The following is a 14,198-nucleotide window of genomic DNA, read 5'->3' as shown; positions in this document are numbered from 1 at the left end:
CTGGTTTCCTAAAAACTACTTCTTCTGGAGATGAATGGCAGAGAGACACAAGAGCCAAAGCTTTATTCCTTTTGGTCATTTCCTTTTCACGAATTCCAGGGATTAATTAAATGATTGGAATTATATCTATCAGCCAACAATCAACAAGTATTTATTAAGCAGTTAATATGTTCCAACCATATTGGGCTAAGCAATGGAGATGTGAAAACAAAACCTTAGTTCAATATGTATTAATTGAATATGCAAATGTGTTTTTCCTTTCATCTTTTCATAGAAGAGCTGCCTGTGCCTTTCTTTATAGAAGGCTCAGAAATTTGCATTTTTCATCATTTGATTTCCAGGAAACATTACTGCTCTCCCAGAATAAACTGATCACCTGAAATCTTATTACTATGCAGATTGATTCAGTTTTTAATAGTCAGCAGCTTCTCAACTTCCTCAGTTGCTTCTCCCCTATATTTGGAAGGCTAGAGGGCTGGAACTAGAAACTCTTCACAAAGTCTTCCTTTTTATAGTTATTTCAGTTGTGTCTGACTCTTCGTGACCTCATTTGGGGTTTTCTTAGCAAAGGTACTATAGCAGTTTACCATTTCCTTCTCCAGTTCATTTTACAGAAGAGGAAACTTTAAGGTAAACATGGTTCAGTGACTTGCCTAGGGTCACACAGCTGGGAAGTATCTGAAGCCAGATTTGAATTTACAGCTTAGTAAAAACCACTTAGTGATCTTATCACAGACCTAGGACCGGAGAAAAACTGATATCATTGTCTACATTGATTACCTTATCACCATTTCCCAGGAAGCTCATTATTGGGAAAAACTCATTATCCTGTAAGATTTCATCTGCCTTGGTAGTTTAACTCTTCACTAACCTGATTGAAGGGTAAAACCATGAATGAATGAAACTTCCATTTAAGGCAGGAACTCAGTTTAGAGTTTCATTTCTTGCCCGGCTGCACTTCACTGGGACATCTCTGACTTCTCCACTGTTTCCTCACTTCTCAGGTACCTTCCCTAACCTTTTTCAACTTCTTTTTGTGTTGTCTTCCTCTATTAAATTTTAAACTTCTTGAAGACAAAAACTTTTTTTTTTTTTTTTAATTTGGCATCCCCAAGTACCTGATAAGTAGTAGGCACTTAATAAATGTTTATTGACTAGCTTAACTGTTACAAAAAAGAAGTCATCAGAGACAGGCTCTACCCTCAAACTTTGTCCACTTTTTTAAAAAGAAGAGGTAGAGAGAAGATGGGATTTGTGAAGATTAATTGAAAGTAAAATGTCTGTGGTAGTTGACAGTAAGCAGAGCAGGAGTACAGATTGCTAAGAATGCCATATTCTAAAACCCATTTTTATGGGGCGCTCTCTTCAATGGTGGAAATCAATGCCCCAGCTTGAGAATGGGGTGCTCAGAGTTGGCAAGAGTCCTAGAGAAGAGAGGTTTGATTTTAGGACTTTCTTCAGAGACCCTCTTGGGGTTCTCTTCAGGAACTTTTACCTTCCATCTAGAAAAGAGAAGGTGGATGGTGCTATCTTAAAGGAACTGGCATTCTCCATTATGCCCCCTTTCTTTAGCTCACTACACTAGAAAATAGAGAATTTCCTCTTGGGTGAGATCTGAAATTGTTTCTTGGTTGAGCTGAGTTACCTTGTTCCCAAAGGGAAAATTCCTTAACTCTGATTTATCTGGTACATACTCTATGTGTGATTTCTCTGATTTCTGTTTTATTATTGACTTGGATGAATGGGTGCTTCATTGTGGAACTGCTATTTGGTAAGGAATCAAACTTTTGATATAAAGTTTGGGATCCTGCTTCCCCCATTAAATAAACAATTAGAAGTTTAGCTTGAACATAAAAATTATATCCTTTAGACTAACAATAATTTAAAGGAGCACATAGATATGCTAATGTTGGGGGGATGTGGGAAAACTGGACACTAATACTTTGGGTGGAGTTGATCCAACCATTCTGGAGAACAATTAGGAACTATCCTAAAAGGCTATCAAACTGCATATCTTTTGATCCAACAGTGTCTTTATTGGGGCTGTACCCCAAAGAGATCATAAAGAAGTGAAAAGGTCACACATGTGCAAAAATGTTTGTAGCAGCCCTTTTTGTAGTGGCAAGGAACTGGAAACTGAGTGGATGCCCATCAGTTGGGAGATGGATAAACAAGTTATGGTAGATGAATGTTATGGAATATTATGATCAGCAAGATGATTTCAGAAAGGCCTAGAGAGATTTACAGGAATTGATGTTGAATGAAGTGAATAGAACCAAGAGAACATTGTATACAGCAACAACAAGATTACAATGATCATTTCTGATGGCATAGCTCTTTTCAACAATAAGGTTATTCCTGAGTGGATGCCCATTAGTTGGAGAATGGCTGAATAAGTTATAGTATATGAATGTTATGGAATATTATTGTTCTATAAGAAATGAACAGCAGGATGATTTTTAGAGAGGCCTGGAGAATCTTACATGAACTAATGCGAAGTGAAATGAGCAGAACCAGGAGATAATTGTATGCGGCAACAGCTGATTCTTTCCAACAATGAGATGATTGAGGCTAGTTCCCGTGATCTTGTGATGAAGAGAACCATTTACACTCAGAGGACTGTGGGAACTGAATATGGATCACAACATAACATTCTCACTCTTTTTGTTGTTCACTTGCATTTTGTTTTCATACTCATTTTCTTTCCTTTTTGATCTGATTTTTCTTATGTAGCAAGATAATGATATAAATATGTTTACATATTAGATTTAGCATGTATTTTAACGTGTATAACATATATTGAATTGCTTGCCATCTAGGGGAGGGGTTGGGAAAAAGGAAGGAAAATTTGGAATATAAGGCTATGCAAGGGTCAGTGTTAAAAAATTATCTGTCCGTATGCTTTGAAAATAAAAAAGCTTTAATAAAAAAAAAAAAAAAAAAACAATAAGGTGATTCAAGTCACTTCCAATAGACTTATGATGGAAAGAGCATCTGCATCCAGAAAGAGGACTATAGGGACTATAGTGGATCACAATAGGTTTTTCACCTTATTATTGTTTACTTGTTTTTTCTTTTTTTCCTCATTTTCCTCCTTTTTGATCTGATTTTTTTTTTTTTTGTGCAGCATGATAAATGTGGAAATATATAGAGAAGAATTGTACATGTTTAATACATATTATTTAGGAGGTGGGTGGAAGTTGGAACTTTTATGGAGTTATGGCAGAACTTTTAAGGGAGAGAGAAAAATTTGGAACACAGTATTGCAAGGGTGAATGTTGAAAACTATCTTTGCATGTATTTTGAAAATAAAAAGCTCATAGTAAAATTTTTAAAAGAACAAAAATCTCCACATCACTTGATTAGAAAATGCAAATTAAAACATTTATGAGGTATTATCTCACACAATCAGATAAACTAAAATGATAGGAGAAAATGGCAAATGTTGAAGGGAATGTGGAAAAATTGAGACATTAATTCACTGTTGATGAAACTGAACTGATCCAACCATTTTGGGGAACAATTTGGCATTATACCCAAAGTATATAAAATTGTATATCCTTTGACCCAGCAAACCCACTATTAAGTTTGTTTCCCAAGGGGGAAAAAAGAACTTATATATTATAAAATATTTATAGGTTTTTAATTAATGGTAATTAATTTAAATAATGGTTCTTTTTTTGTAAATCTGAGTTAGTTCCCTGTATGAGAAAACTTTATCAGAAAATCTTGTAGTAAAATTTTTGATGTTATTTTATTGCCTTTGATTTATCATTCAGTCATATCTCACTCTTGATGATCTCATTTGGGGTTTTCTTGTCAGAGATACTAAAATGGTTTATCATTTCCTTTTCCAGCTTATTTTTACAAATGAGGAAACTAAGGCAAAGAGGGTTAAATGACTTGCTCAGGGTCACACAACTAATAAGGCCAAATTTGTACCCAGGAAGCTGAGTCTTTCCATGTGCTATCTAAATTTTTGTGGTAAATTATCTTAATTATATCAATTATCTAATTTAGTTAGATACTTTTTTTTTTTTTTTTTGCTATTGCTTTATCTGAAATAAAGATTGCTACTCTGCCTTTTTTTTTACTTCAAGTGAAACATAAGTCTACTTTAACTCTTTATTTTAACTTTGTATGAGCATTTCTGTTTCAAATGTATCAACTATAAACAACATATTATTGGAGTCTAGTTCCTAATCCATTCTGTTATGTGCTTCTGTTTTATGAGTGAGTTTATTCCATTCACATTCATAGTTATGATTACTAACTGTATATTTTCCTCCATCTCATTATCTTCTATTTCTTCCTCTCTTCCTCTATCTCTCTCTCTCTCTTATTCTCTCCCCTGTCTCTCTTTAAATATTTTTTATTTTTTGATCTGCCTTTGTTAATTCATCTTTCCTTTTATCATTCTTCCCTACTACAATATCTCTTATGCCCTTTTCCTTCTAGTTTCCTATTGGGTAAGATAAAATTCTATATCCAATTGAGTGTGTGTGTGTATGTGTGTGTTCTTCCCTTTTTGAACCAATTCCAATGAAAGTAAGTCTCGAGCATTGTCTGCACAGTAGTGCACTCCCCATTTTTTCCTTCTCTTTTTTTTTTCACACCTCTTTTATGTGAGAAAATTTCCATCATGCTATATCTCTTTTCTTTTCCCAGTGCATCCCTTTTTCTCATGCCTTCAGTTTTTTTGAAATCATCCCACAATAATTGGCTCATATTCATGTTTTCTGTCCATGTATACTCCTTCTAATTACTTCAATAACTCAGGAATTTCATGTATCATTTTCCCATATAAACAATTTAACTTTATTGAGTCTCTAATGATTTCTTTTCATTTTTACTTTTTTGTGTATCTTTCGAGTTTCATATTTGAATATCAGATTTTTCTATTCAGCTCTAATCTTATCATCAGGATTGCTTGAAAGTCCTTTATTTTTATTAAATATCCATTTTTCTCCCTGAAGGATTTTTTTTGCAGGGTAAATAATTGATTCTTTGTTGCAATTTTAACTCCTTTGCCTTCCAGAAATATACTACAAGTGAGTGCTCCACTACTTTAACTGGGAAGTTGCTATATCTTATGTGATCCTGACTATAGTTCCACAGTATTTGAATTGTTTGCAATATATTCTCCTTAACCTAGGTACTCTAGAATTTGGCAATAATGTTTTGGGGAGTTTTCATTTTTGAGATCTCTTTTAGGAGGTGAGCAATGGATTTCTATTTTATCCTCAAGCTAAAATATCAGGGCAGTGTCCCTTCGTGATTTCTGGGAATATAATGTCTAGGGTTTTTTTGATCATGGTTTTCAGGTAGTCCAATGATTCTTAAATTATCTCTCTTCAATCGATTTTCCAGGCCAGTTTTTTCAATGAGATATTTCACATTTTCTATCATTTTTAAATTCTATTGACTTTGTTCTATTGTTTCTTGATGCCTCATAAAGTCATTAGCTTCCACTTGCCCAATAGTAAATTTTAAGGAATTATTTTCTTTTCTTTTTTTTTCTTTTTTTTTTTTTTTTACATTTAATTTTTATTTTATTTTATAATTATAACTTTTTTTTTTTGACAGTACATATGCATGGGTAATTTTTTATAACATTATCCCTTGCACTTCTGTTCAGATTTTTTCCCTTCCTCCCCCAACCCCCTGCCCCAGATGGCAGGCAGTCTTATACATGTTAAATATATTACAGTATATTCTAGATACAATATATGTGTGTAGAACCAAATTTCTTGTTGCACAGGAAGAATTGGATTCGGAAGGTAAAAATAACAGTTTACACTCATTTCCCAGTGTTCCTTTTCTGGATGTAGCTGACTCTGTCCATCATTAATCAATTGGAATTAGATTAGCTCTTCTCTATGTTGAAGATATCCACTTCCATCAGAATACATCCTCATACAGTATCATTGTTGAAGTGTATAATGATCTTCTGGTTCTGCTCGTTTCACTTAGCATCAGTTGATGTAAGTCTCTCCAAGCCTCTCTGTATTCCTCCTTTTGGTCATTTCTTACAGAACAATAATATTCCATAACATTCATATACCATAATTTACCCAACCATTCTCCAATTGATGGACATCCATTCATTTTCCTAGCCACTTCCATTTCTAGCCACTATGAAAAGGGCTGCCACAAACATTTTGGCACATACATGTCCCTTTCCCTTCTTTAGTATTTCCTTGGGATATAAGCCCAGGAGTAGCACTGCTGGGTCAAAGGGTATGCACATTTTGATAACTTTTGGGGCATAATTCCAGATTGCTTTCCAGAATGGTTGGATTCTTTCACAACTCCACCAACAATGCATCAGTGTCCCAGTTTTCCCACATCCCCTCCAACATTCATCATTATTTGTTCCTGTCATCTTAGCCAATCTGACAGGTGTGTAATGATATCTCAGAGTTGTCTTAATTTGCATTTCTCTGATCAATAGTGATTTGGAATACTCTTTCATATGAGTGGAAATAGTTTTAATTTCATCATCTGAAAATTGTCTGTTCATATAGGAATTATTTTCTTCAATGAGCTTTCCCCCATTTAGCCAACTCTGCTCTTTAAGGAGTTCTTTTCATTGAATTTTTTGGTGGCTTTTTTTTAAACATTAAATCAATTCTGTTTTTTTTTTAAAGATAATTTTCTTCAGTACTTTTTGTGCTTTGTTCCTCCACCAAGTTGTTAATTCTCTTTTCATAATTTTCTTATGAAAATACTTTTCTCAATTTTTCTTCTGACACTCATCTCTTTAACGTTGGATTTGGTTACAATGAGCCTTTTTTTTTTTTTAACTTGAGGTTTTGCTCATAGCTGTTTTCACATTGTTGTCTTCTTGTGAATTTACTTTGTCTTCTCTGCCACTTTAGTGAGTTTTTATGGTCATGTTTATTGTTGCTTGCTTGCTTTTCTTGACTATTTTTTTACTTTGAGCTTTATGTTGAAGTTTTATTTTGTTCATTTTATGATTAGGAATGCACTATTCCAAGCTTTAGGATTTTTCCTGCTCTTATTTTCAGAGCTAGTTTAAGGGGTCAGTACTTCCAAGGTGATGTGATCTTGTGAGAGGTATAGAATTACTGTTCTCCTTGTCTGGCCTCTGATCTTTACTCAGGAGAGACCTCAGATCTTCTGAAAATACAAGGACTAGCACTCTTTTTGATCCTGAAATTGTGACAAGGTCCCCTTCTCTCCTGCAGCCATAGCACAGTTGTTCTTCTCTGCCTTGGACGTATGACCAGAGCCTCTGCTCTCTTGTGATTGATTACAATGCTCCTCTCCACCCTGAAGTGTTTTCCTGAACTTCTTAGAAACAATAGAGTTGCCTGCCACTCAATATCAACTGCACCCAGTGTTAGCAAAGGACCCTTTAATCTCTTTCTGACTAAGTGTCCAACCTTCTTCCTATCTCCTAAAGCTACTATTGTTGCTGTCACAACTGCCCCCAAGGCCCACTACTAGTGATGCTGCTAAACTCCAAGTCAGTTCTCACCCCAATGATAAACCTATCCTGCTAACTTCCTGAGTTGTCTTAAACTAGAAAAATGCCTCACCCTGACTTCTTGTTGGCTCTGCCGCTCAAATTTTTAAGAAATTATTTTAAAGTTATTTGAAGGAGAATGTTAGGAGGGTTCATCTGGGTTGCTACCTGTATTCCATTTTATTGACTATACTTTTCCAGGCTTTTTCTACTAATAGAAAAGTAGGAACTGAATTTCAGTGGAGTAGGTATGTATGAACTGAGTAATCTCTTCCTGCCATTCCCACCCATTCATATCAATGATTCAAGCAACTATCTTGGCAAGAAGTCCAGGAACTGAATTTTGGGAATGTGACTAATTGTGCTGGAATTGAGAGAAACAAAAGGAAGTTAGATATATTGACTTATACATGATTTTGTTTAGAAAAATATAGAAGTGAGATCATGTGTTCAAAATCTTTTCAGGAAAGTCCGACATTGGACAATAACAGCAGTGTATGAGGCCATCTTGAGAAGACAGATACTACATCAGTTTTTTCATTATAGACCCTTGTTCTGTTCTCACACTGCAACTGATTGCTCTTTACTAGTCTTTAGAGTCTCTATGATATAATCTATGTATAAAATCAAATCAGAATTTCTGAATGTATAGGAATAGATATCATCTGAGTCCTTAAAAAACTCATATCATAAAACAAATATCCAGAATTGATTTTGCATTTTTTGTAAGTGAATTTGTTATAGATCTATATGTATGAAGGAATCAGTACTTAAAAGATTTAATGGGAATTATTATGAAAGAACCTACAAATAGGGGTTTGTTTAGGAGAAGGGGAAGTTTTTAAAAAAGAAAAACGAATCAAAGAAAAAATCCAAGTGGAAAGATGATTTTTATGACTGGAATAAATTGTGGATTTTTCTGTTCCTGAGAATACTTTATCATACTAGTTACCCCCAAGTATTCTCAAGTTCTCAGGTAGCTATAGCTACTGTAGGCACTTAGCTCCTACACTTTTGTGTTCCAGAATGTTTGAGAGATTCGGGACCCTAAAAAGCTACTTGGAATATTAACAACAACAATGAACATTTATATAGCATTTTAAGGTTTGCAAAAATGTTTTTTCTCATTTAATCCTCACACCAACCTAGTGAAATAAGTGTTATTGCAATTTGCAATTCCTTGAACATGGCACTCAATTTCCCATTTAATCTTTCTTTTTAAATACTTAATTTACTTCTAAACTCAGTTCCAGTAATATTTTCTGCATAAAGTCCTTCCTGAGGTCCCCAGTACTGGTATCTGGTCTTCCTAAACTTCCTTTTATTTATTTTCTATATGTATTTGAGAGTATAATTGAAAAATTAATCTTAATTATACTTAATTTGTGGGGAGAGGTCAATACCATCCCCATCCAATTTTAACCTTTAACTAGAATTAACTATACTAACCCCTATTTTACAGAAAAAAAAAAAAAAACTGAAGCCAAAAAACATTAAATCACTTACTCAGTTCACATAATTACTAAGTGTGTAAGGAGAGAGTTAGACCCACGTCTTCTTGATTTCTGAGTGCATTGCTCTGCTTGTTATTCCTCTTGAAGCTCTGGGGAAACTGGTTAAGCACAAAAAAATAGTTCTGGAATGCCATAATACTGTGTAATTGAAGCTGTCACCAAAATGGGATATAGATTGCCCCTACGATGATGTTTCCTGCACTTATACCCCCAGAATTGGTTAAATTAGCTTCTAAACTTCTTCAAAGCAAAAATTCTATTTTTTATCTACCCATCACCCTACACTTATGTGTTTTTCTTCAAGTGGCCTCTAGATGTATATTATTGATCTAGTTGTTAATTTGTATTGATTCTTTTGAATCCATCCTTTATGAAGTACTTCATTCAAAGCAGTTCTCATTAAGGAACTATTTTTAAGTGTGTGTGTGTGTGTGTGTGTGTGTGTGTGTGTGTGTGTGTGTGTGTGTGTGTGTGTTTTATTTGAAGTTTACCACTGAAAGATATAAGCTGCTGTTGGGTTAGCTCACTGCTTACTTTAGGGTGTGTTTGCGTCATAAATGTCAACCAGTAACCATGTATATGACTTCCATGAAGGTACAAAGGATTCTTTCATTTAAGGGAGAAAAAAAAAGGAACCAGATCTGACTTGTATAGTTGGTGGTATGACTGACTGTTTTCCTCAGCTATTGCTATTGTTTGTGATCAGTGATCAGATGAATTTTTAAATGATTGCCAAGTTTAGAGGCGTAGACATATTTCTCTTCTAGAGAACTTTGCTCTGTGATCTTATCTTTGCTTAGGTAGGTGTGTGCTAGGCAACCAAGGTTAGCAGCAAAAAGCAGCCACCTGATTGAGTTGGATCTTTTACTGAAGATGTTCCCTAACTAAAATTCATTTCTCCTTGGTTTCTAGGGAGGTGGACATGAGCTCTACAAGAATAATGGATATTAAGATGCGGGAAGCTGCAGAAGGGCTTGGTGAAGATAGCTCAGGTAAGCTCCTCCTGCATCATAAGGGGATCTTGCTGGCAAGCAAATAATCCCCAGGTCACAGGATCATTTCTGTATGTGAAGAGGAAGGGTTCATCTGTCCACAATCATACCCCAGATTTGTTTCAAATGAATAGGTATGTCTTAATTTAATTTAGGTGATTTAATGGGAGGAAGGGAGAGGATTTCAGGTAATTTCTGTTTGCTCTTGGAAATATCTCTTTACTCCAATGTAAAACAGGTAGCATTTTTTTTTTGGTTATAGCTTTTTATTTATAAAACATATGCATGAGTAATTTTTCAACATTGAACCTTACAAAACATTCTGTTCCAAAATTTTCCCCTCCTCCCCCCTACTCTCTCCCTAGAAGGCAGGTAGTTAATACATGTTAAATATGTTAAAATATATGTTAAATCCAATATATGTACACATATTTATACAGTTATCTTGCTGCACAAGAAAAATCAGATCTAGAAAGAAAAAAAACAAACAAACCTGAGAAGGAAAACAAAAATGCAAGCAAGGAATAATAGAAAGAGTGAAAATGCTATGTTGTGGTCCACACTCAGTTCCCATAGTCCTCTCTCCGGGTGTAGATGGCTCTCTTTATTACTGAACAGTTGGAACTGATTTGAATCATCTCATTGTTGAAGAAGACCAAGTCCATCAGAATTAATCATCATATAGTCTTCTTGTTGCCATGTATAATGATCTCCTGATTCTGCTCATTTCACTCAGCATCAGTTCATGTAAGTCTCTCCAGGGCTCTCTGAAATCATCCTGCTGATCATTTCTTACTGAACAATAATATTCCATAACATTCACATACCATAATTTATTCAGCCATTCTCCAATTGATTCTATTCAGTTTCCAGTTTCTTGTCTTACAAAAAGGGCTGCCACAAACATTTTTGCCACATGTGGGTCCCTTTCCCTTCTTTAAGATCTCTTTGGAATATAAGCCCAGCATCAATACTGCTGGGTCAAAGGGTATGCACAGTTTGAATACTTTTTGATAACTTGATAACTTTTTAATAGTTCCAAATTGCTCTTCAGAATGGTTGGATTTGTTCACAGTTCCACCAATAATGTATCAGTGTCGCAGTTTTCCCACCTCCCCTCCAACATTCATCATTATCTTTTAACGAGTAGCATTTTTAAGAGGTTTTTTTTTTTTTCATGTTCTTTAGAATAAACATTTCTCAGTCTTTAAGTGCCTTAAAAGAAGGAGAGAAAGAAAAATAGAACCATTTAGCATCCCAGGGAGTTAGTAAGAAACTGATCCTTGTCTAAGAATGTCAGATTTCCTCAAGATGGTCTCACTTCTCTATTGTTGATTGCTTTCCTTCCATTTCCAGGAAGCTTTTATACATTTTATTTGTTAAGTGGAACTCAAAGTCAACAAGTTTTTATCTCATTATTCAAAATTTTCTTTATGCTTTATCCAGATATTTATATCTTGAATTTCTTCCTTTCTTTCTTCCTTTCTTTCTTCCTTTCTTCCTTCCTTCCTTCCTTCCTTCCTTCCTTCCTTCCTTCCTTCCTTCCTTCCTTCCCTCCCTCCCTCCCTCCCTCCCTCCTTCCTTCCTTCCTTCCTTCCTTCCTTCCTTCCTTCCTTCCTTCCTTCCTTCCTTCCTTCCTTCCTTCCTTCCTTCCTTCCTTCCTTCCTTCCTTCCTTCCTTCCTTCCTTCCTTCCTTTCTTCCTTTCTTTCTTTCTTTCTTTCTTTCTTTCTTTCTTTCTTTCTTTCTTTCTTTCTTTCTTTCTTTCTTTCTTTCTTTCTTCCTTCCTTCCTTCCTTCCTTCCTTCCTTCCTTCCTTCCTTCCTTCCTTCCTTCCTTCCTTCCTTCCTTCCTTCCTTCCTTCCTTCCTTCCTTCTTTCCTTCCTTCTCTCCTTCGCTGAGGCAATTGGAGTTATTTCTGTGATGAAGAAAGCCTTATAAAGCAAGAAATATAAGGGGAAGGTGGTAAGGGAAGCAGCAGAAAGCTTTATTCATTGCTTTATTTATTATTTGAAGGATTTTTCAAAAATGTCCAAGACCACAAAGAATAATTTCTTATATTAGGGGGAAAAAAGAGTCCAGGAGCAGATTGCTACAATCATTTAGGAGATACTTCTTGCCAATATTCTAGTCAGAATTCCTTTGAAATGGCTATGCAATGACATTGTCAACTTAGAGCATAGAGTCCCATGGGTTTATCGATTTAAAAATAGAAAGAAGGTTTAGAGATAGTTGGTCATCCAGTATAATCCCTTTATTTTATTCTTTAAAAATAAATTTTTTAAATTTACCTTTTTTTCTCCCTCCTAAATATGGGGGCTGGGAGAGGGTGGCAGGCAGGAGAGAGAACAAAGCCCTTAGAGTATGTACAGTTAAGCAGAATAACTTCCCTCATTGGCCACGTTTTAAAAATGTCCCATTCCATATCTTGAATATTTATGTCAGGGGGTGAATCATAGCATTCATCATTAGTCCTCTGAAATCATAGTTGGTCACTACATTGATCAGAACTGTTAAGTATTTTTAAGTTTTTAAGTTGTAAGTTTTTTTTACACTATTGTCATAACTAAATACATGGTTCTGCTACTTTATTTTTAATTACTTTTTTATTTTTAATTTACTTTTTAATTAATTTTTATAATTATAACTTTTTTTTACAGTACATAAGCATAGGTAATTTTTTTTTTTTTACATTATCCCTTGTACTCCCTTCTGTTCTGAATTGTTCCCCTCCTTCCCTCCACCCTCCCCTAGATGACAAGCATTCCCATACATATTAAATATCTTATAGTATATCCTAGGTACAATATATATGTGCAGAACTGAATTTTGTTGTTGTTGCTGCAAAGGAAGGATTGTATTCAGAAGCTAAAAATAATCTGGGAAGAAAAAAAAATGCTCACAGTTTACACTCATTTCCCAGTGTTCCTTTTCTGGATGTAGCTGATTCTGTCCATCATTGATCAATTGGAATTGGATTAGCTCTTCTCTATGTTGAAGATATCCACTTCCATCAGAATACATCCTCATACAGTATCATTGTTGAAGTGTATAATGATCTTCTGGTTCTGCTCATTTAACTCAGCATCAGTTGATGTAAGTCTCTCCAAGCCTCTCTGTATTCCTCCTTTTGGTCATTTCTTACAGAACAATAATATTCCATAACATTCATATACCATAATTTACCCAACCATTCTCCAATTGATGGACATCCATTCATTTTCCTAGCCACTTCCATTTCTAGCCACTATGAAAAGGGCTGCCACAAACATTTTGGCACATACAGGTCCCTTTCCCTTCTTTAGTATTTCCTTGGGATATAAGCCCAGGAGTAGCACTGCTGGGTCAAAGGGTATGCACATTTTGATAACTTTTGGGGCATAATTCCAGATTGCTCTCCAGAATGGTTGGATTCTTTCACAACTCCACCAACAATGCATCAGTGTCCCAGTTTTCCCACAGCCCCTCCAACATTCATCATTATTTGTTCCTGTCATCTTAGCCAATCTGACAGGTGTGTAATGATATCTCAGAGTTGTCTTAATTTGCATTTCTCTGATCAATAGTGATTTGGAATACTCTTTCATATGAGTGGAAATAGTTTTAATTTCATCATCTGAAGATTGTCTGTTCATATCCTTTGACATTTATCAATTGGAGAAAGGCTTGATTTCTTATAAATTAAAGTCAATTCTCTGTATATTTTGGAGATGAGGCCTTTATCAGAACCTTTATCTGTAGAAATGTTTTCCCAATTTGTTACTTCCCTTCTAATCTTGTTTGCATTAGTTTTGTTTGTGCAGAAACTTTTTAATTTGGTGTAATCAAAATTTTCTATTTTGTGATCAATAATGGTCTCTAGTTCTCCCTTGGACACAAACTCCTTCCTCCTCCACAAGTCTGAGAGGTAAACTATCCCATGTTCCTCCAATTTATTTATGATTTCATTCTTTATGCCTAAATCTTGGACCCATTTTGATCTTATCTTAGTATGTGGTGTTAAATGTGGGTCCATGCCTAGTTTTTGCCATACTAATTTCCAGTTTTCCCAGCAATTTTTGTCAAATAATGAATTCTTACCCCAAAAGTTTGGGGGTAAATCTTTGGGTTTGTCAAACACTAGATTGCTATTTTGATTCACTATCTTGCCCTGTGAACCTAACCTATTCCACTAATCAACTAGTCTAGTTCTTAACCAATACC

The 14,198-nt window shown here is 35.0% G+C and overlaps 1 protein-coding gene across 5 annotated transcripts in view; it reads left to right on the top strand.

Moving 5' to 3' along the window:
- Positions 1-14,198, top strand: part of CRACDL (CRACD like) — a 227,623-nt gene that overhangs the window by 146,204 nt on the left and 67,221 nt on the right. For all 5 annotated transcript variants that reach the window (XM_074300363.1, XM_074300362.1, XM_074300361.1 and 2 more), the window contains one exon: positions 9,919-9,998. In XM_074300363.1, the coding sequence (XP_074156464.1) occupies positions 9,929-9,998 (70 nt within the window). In that variant the 5' untranslated portion in view covers positions 9,919-9,928. The remainder of the gene's footprint in view (positions 1-9,918; positions 9,999-14,198) is intronic.

This window comes from Sminthopsis crassicaudata, chromosome 3 (genome assembly GCF_048593235.1).
Source record: "Sminthopsis crassicaudata isolate SCR6 chromosome 3, ASM4859323v1, whole genome shotgun sequence".
NCBI lineage: Eukaryota > Metazoa > Chordata > Mammalia > Dasyuromorphia > Dasyuridae > Sminthopsis > Sminthopsis crassicaudata.
Note: the sequence above shows the minus strand (reverse complement) of the source record. Positions and strands in the feature narration are given on the sequence as shown.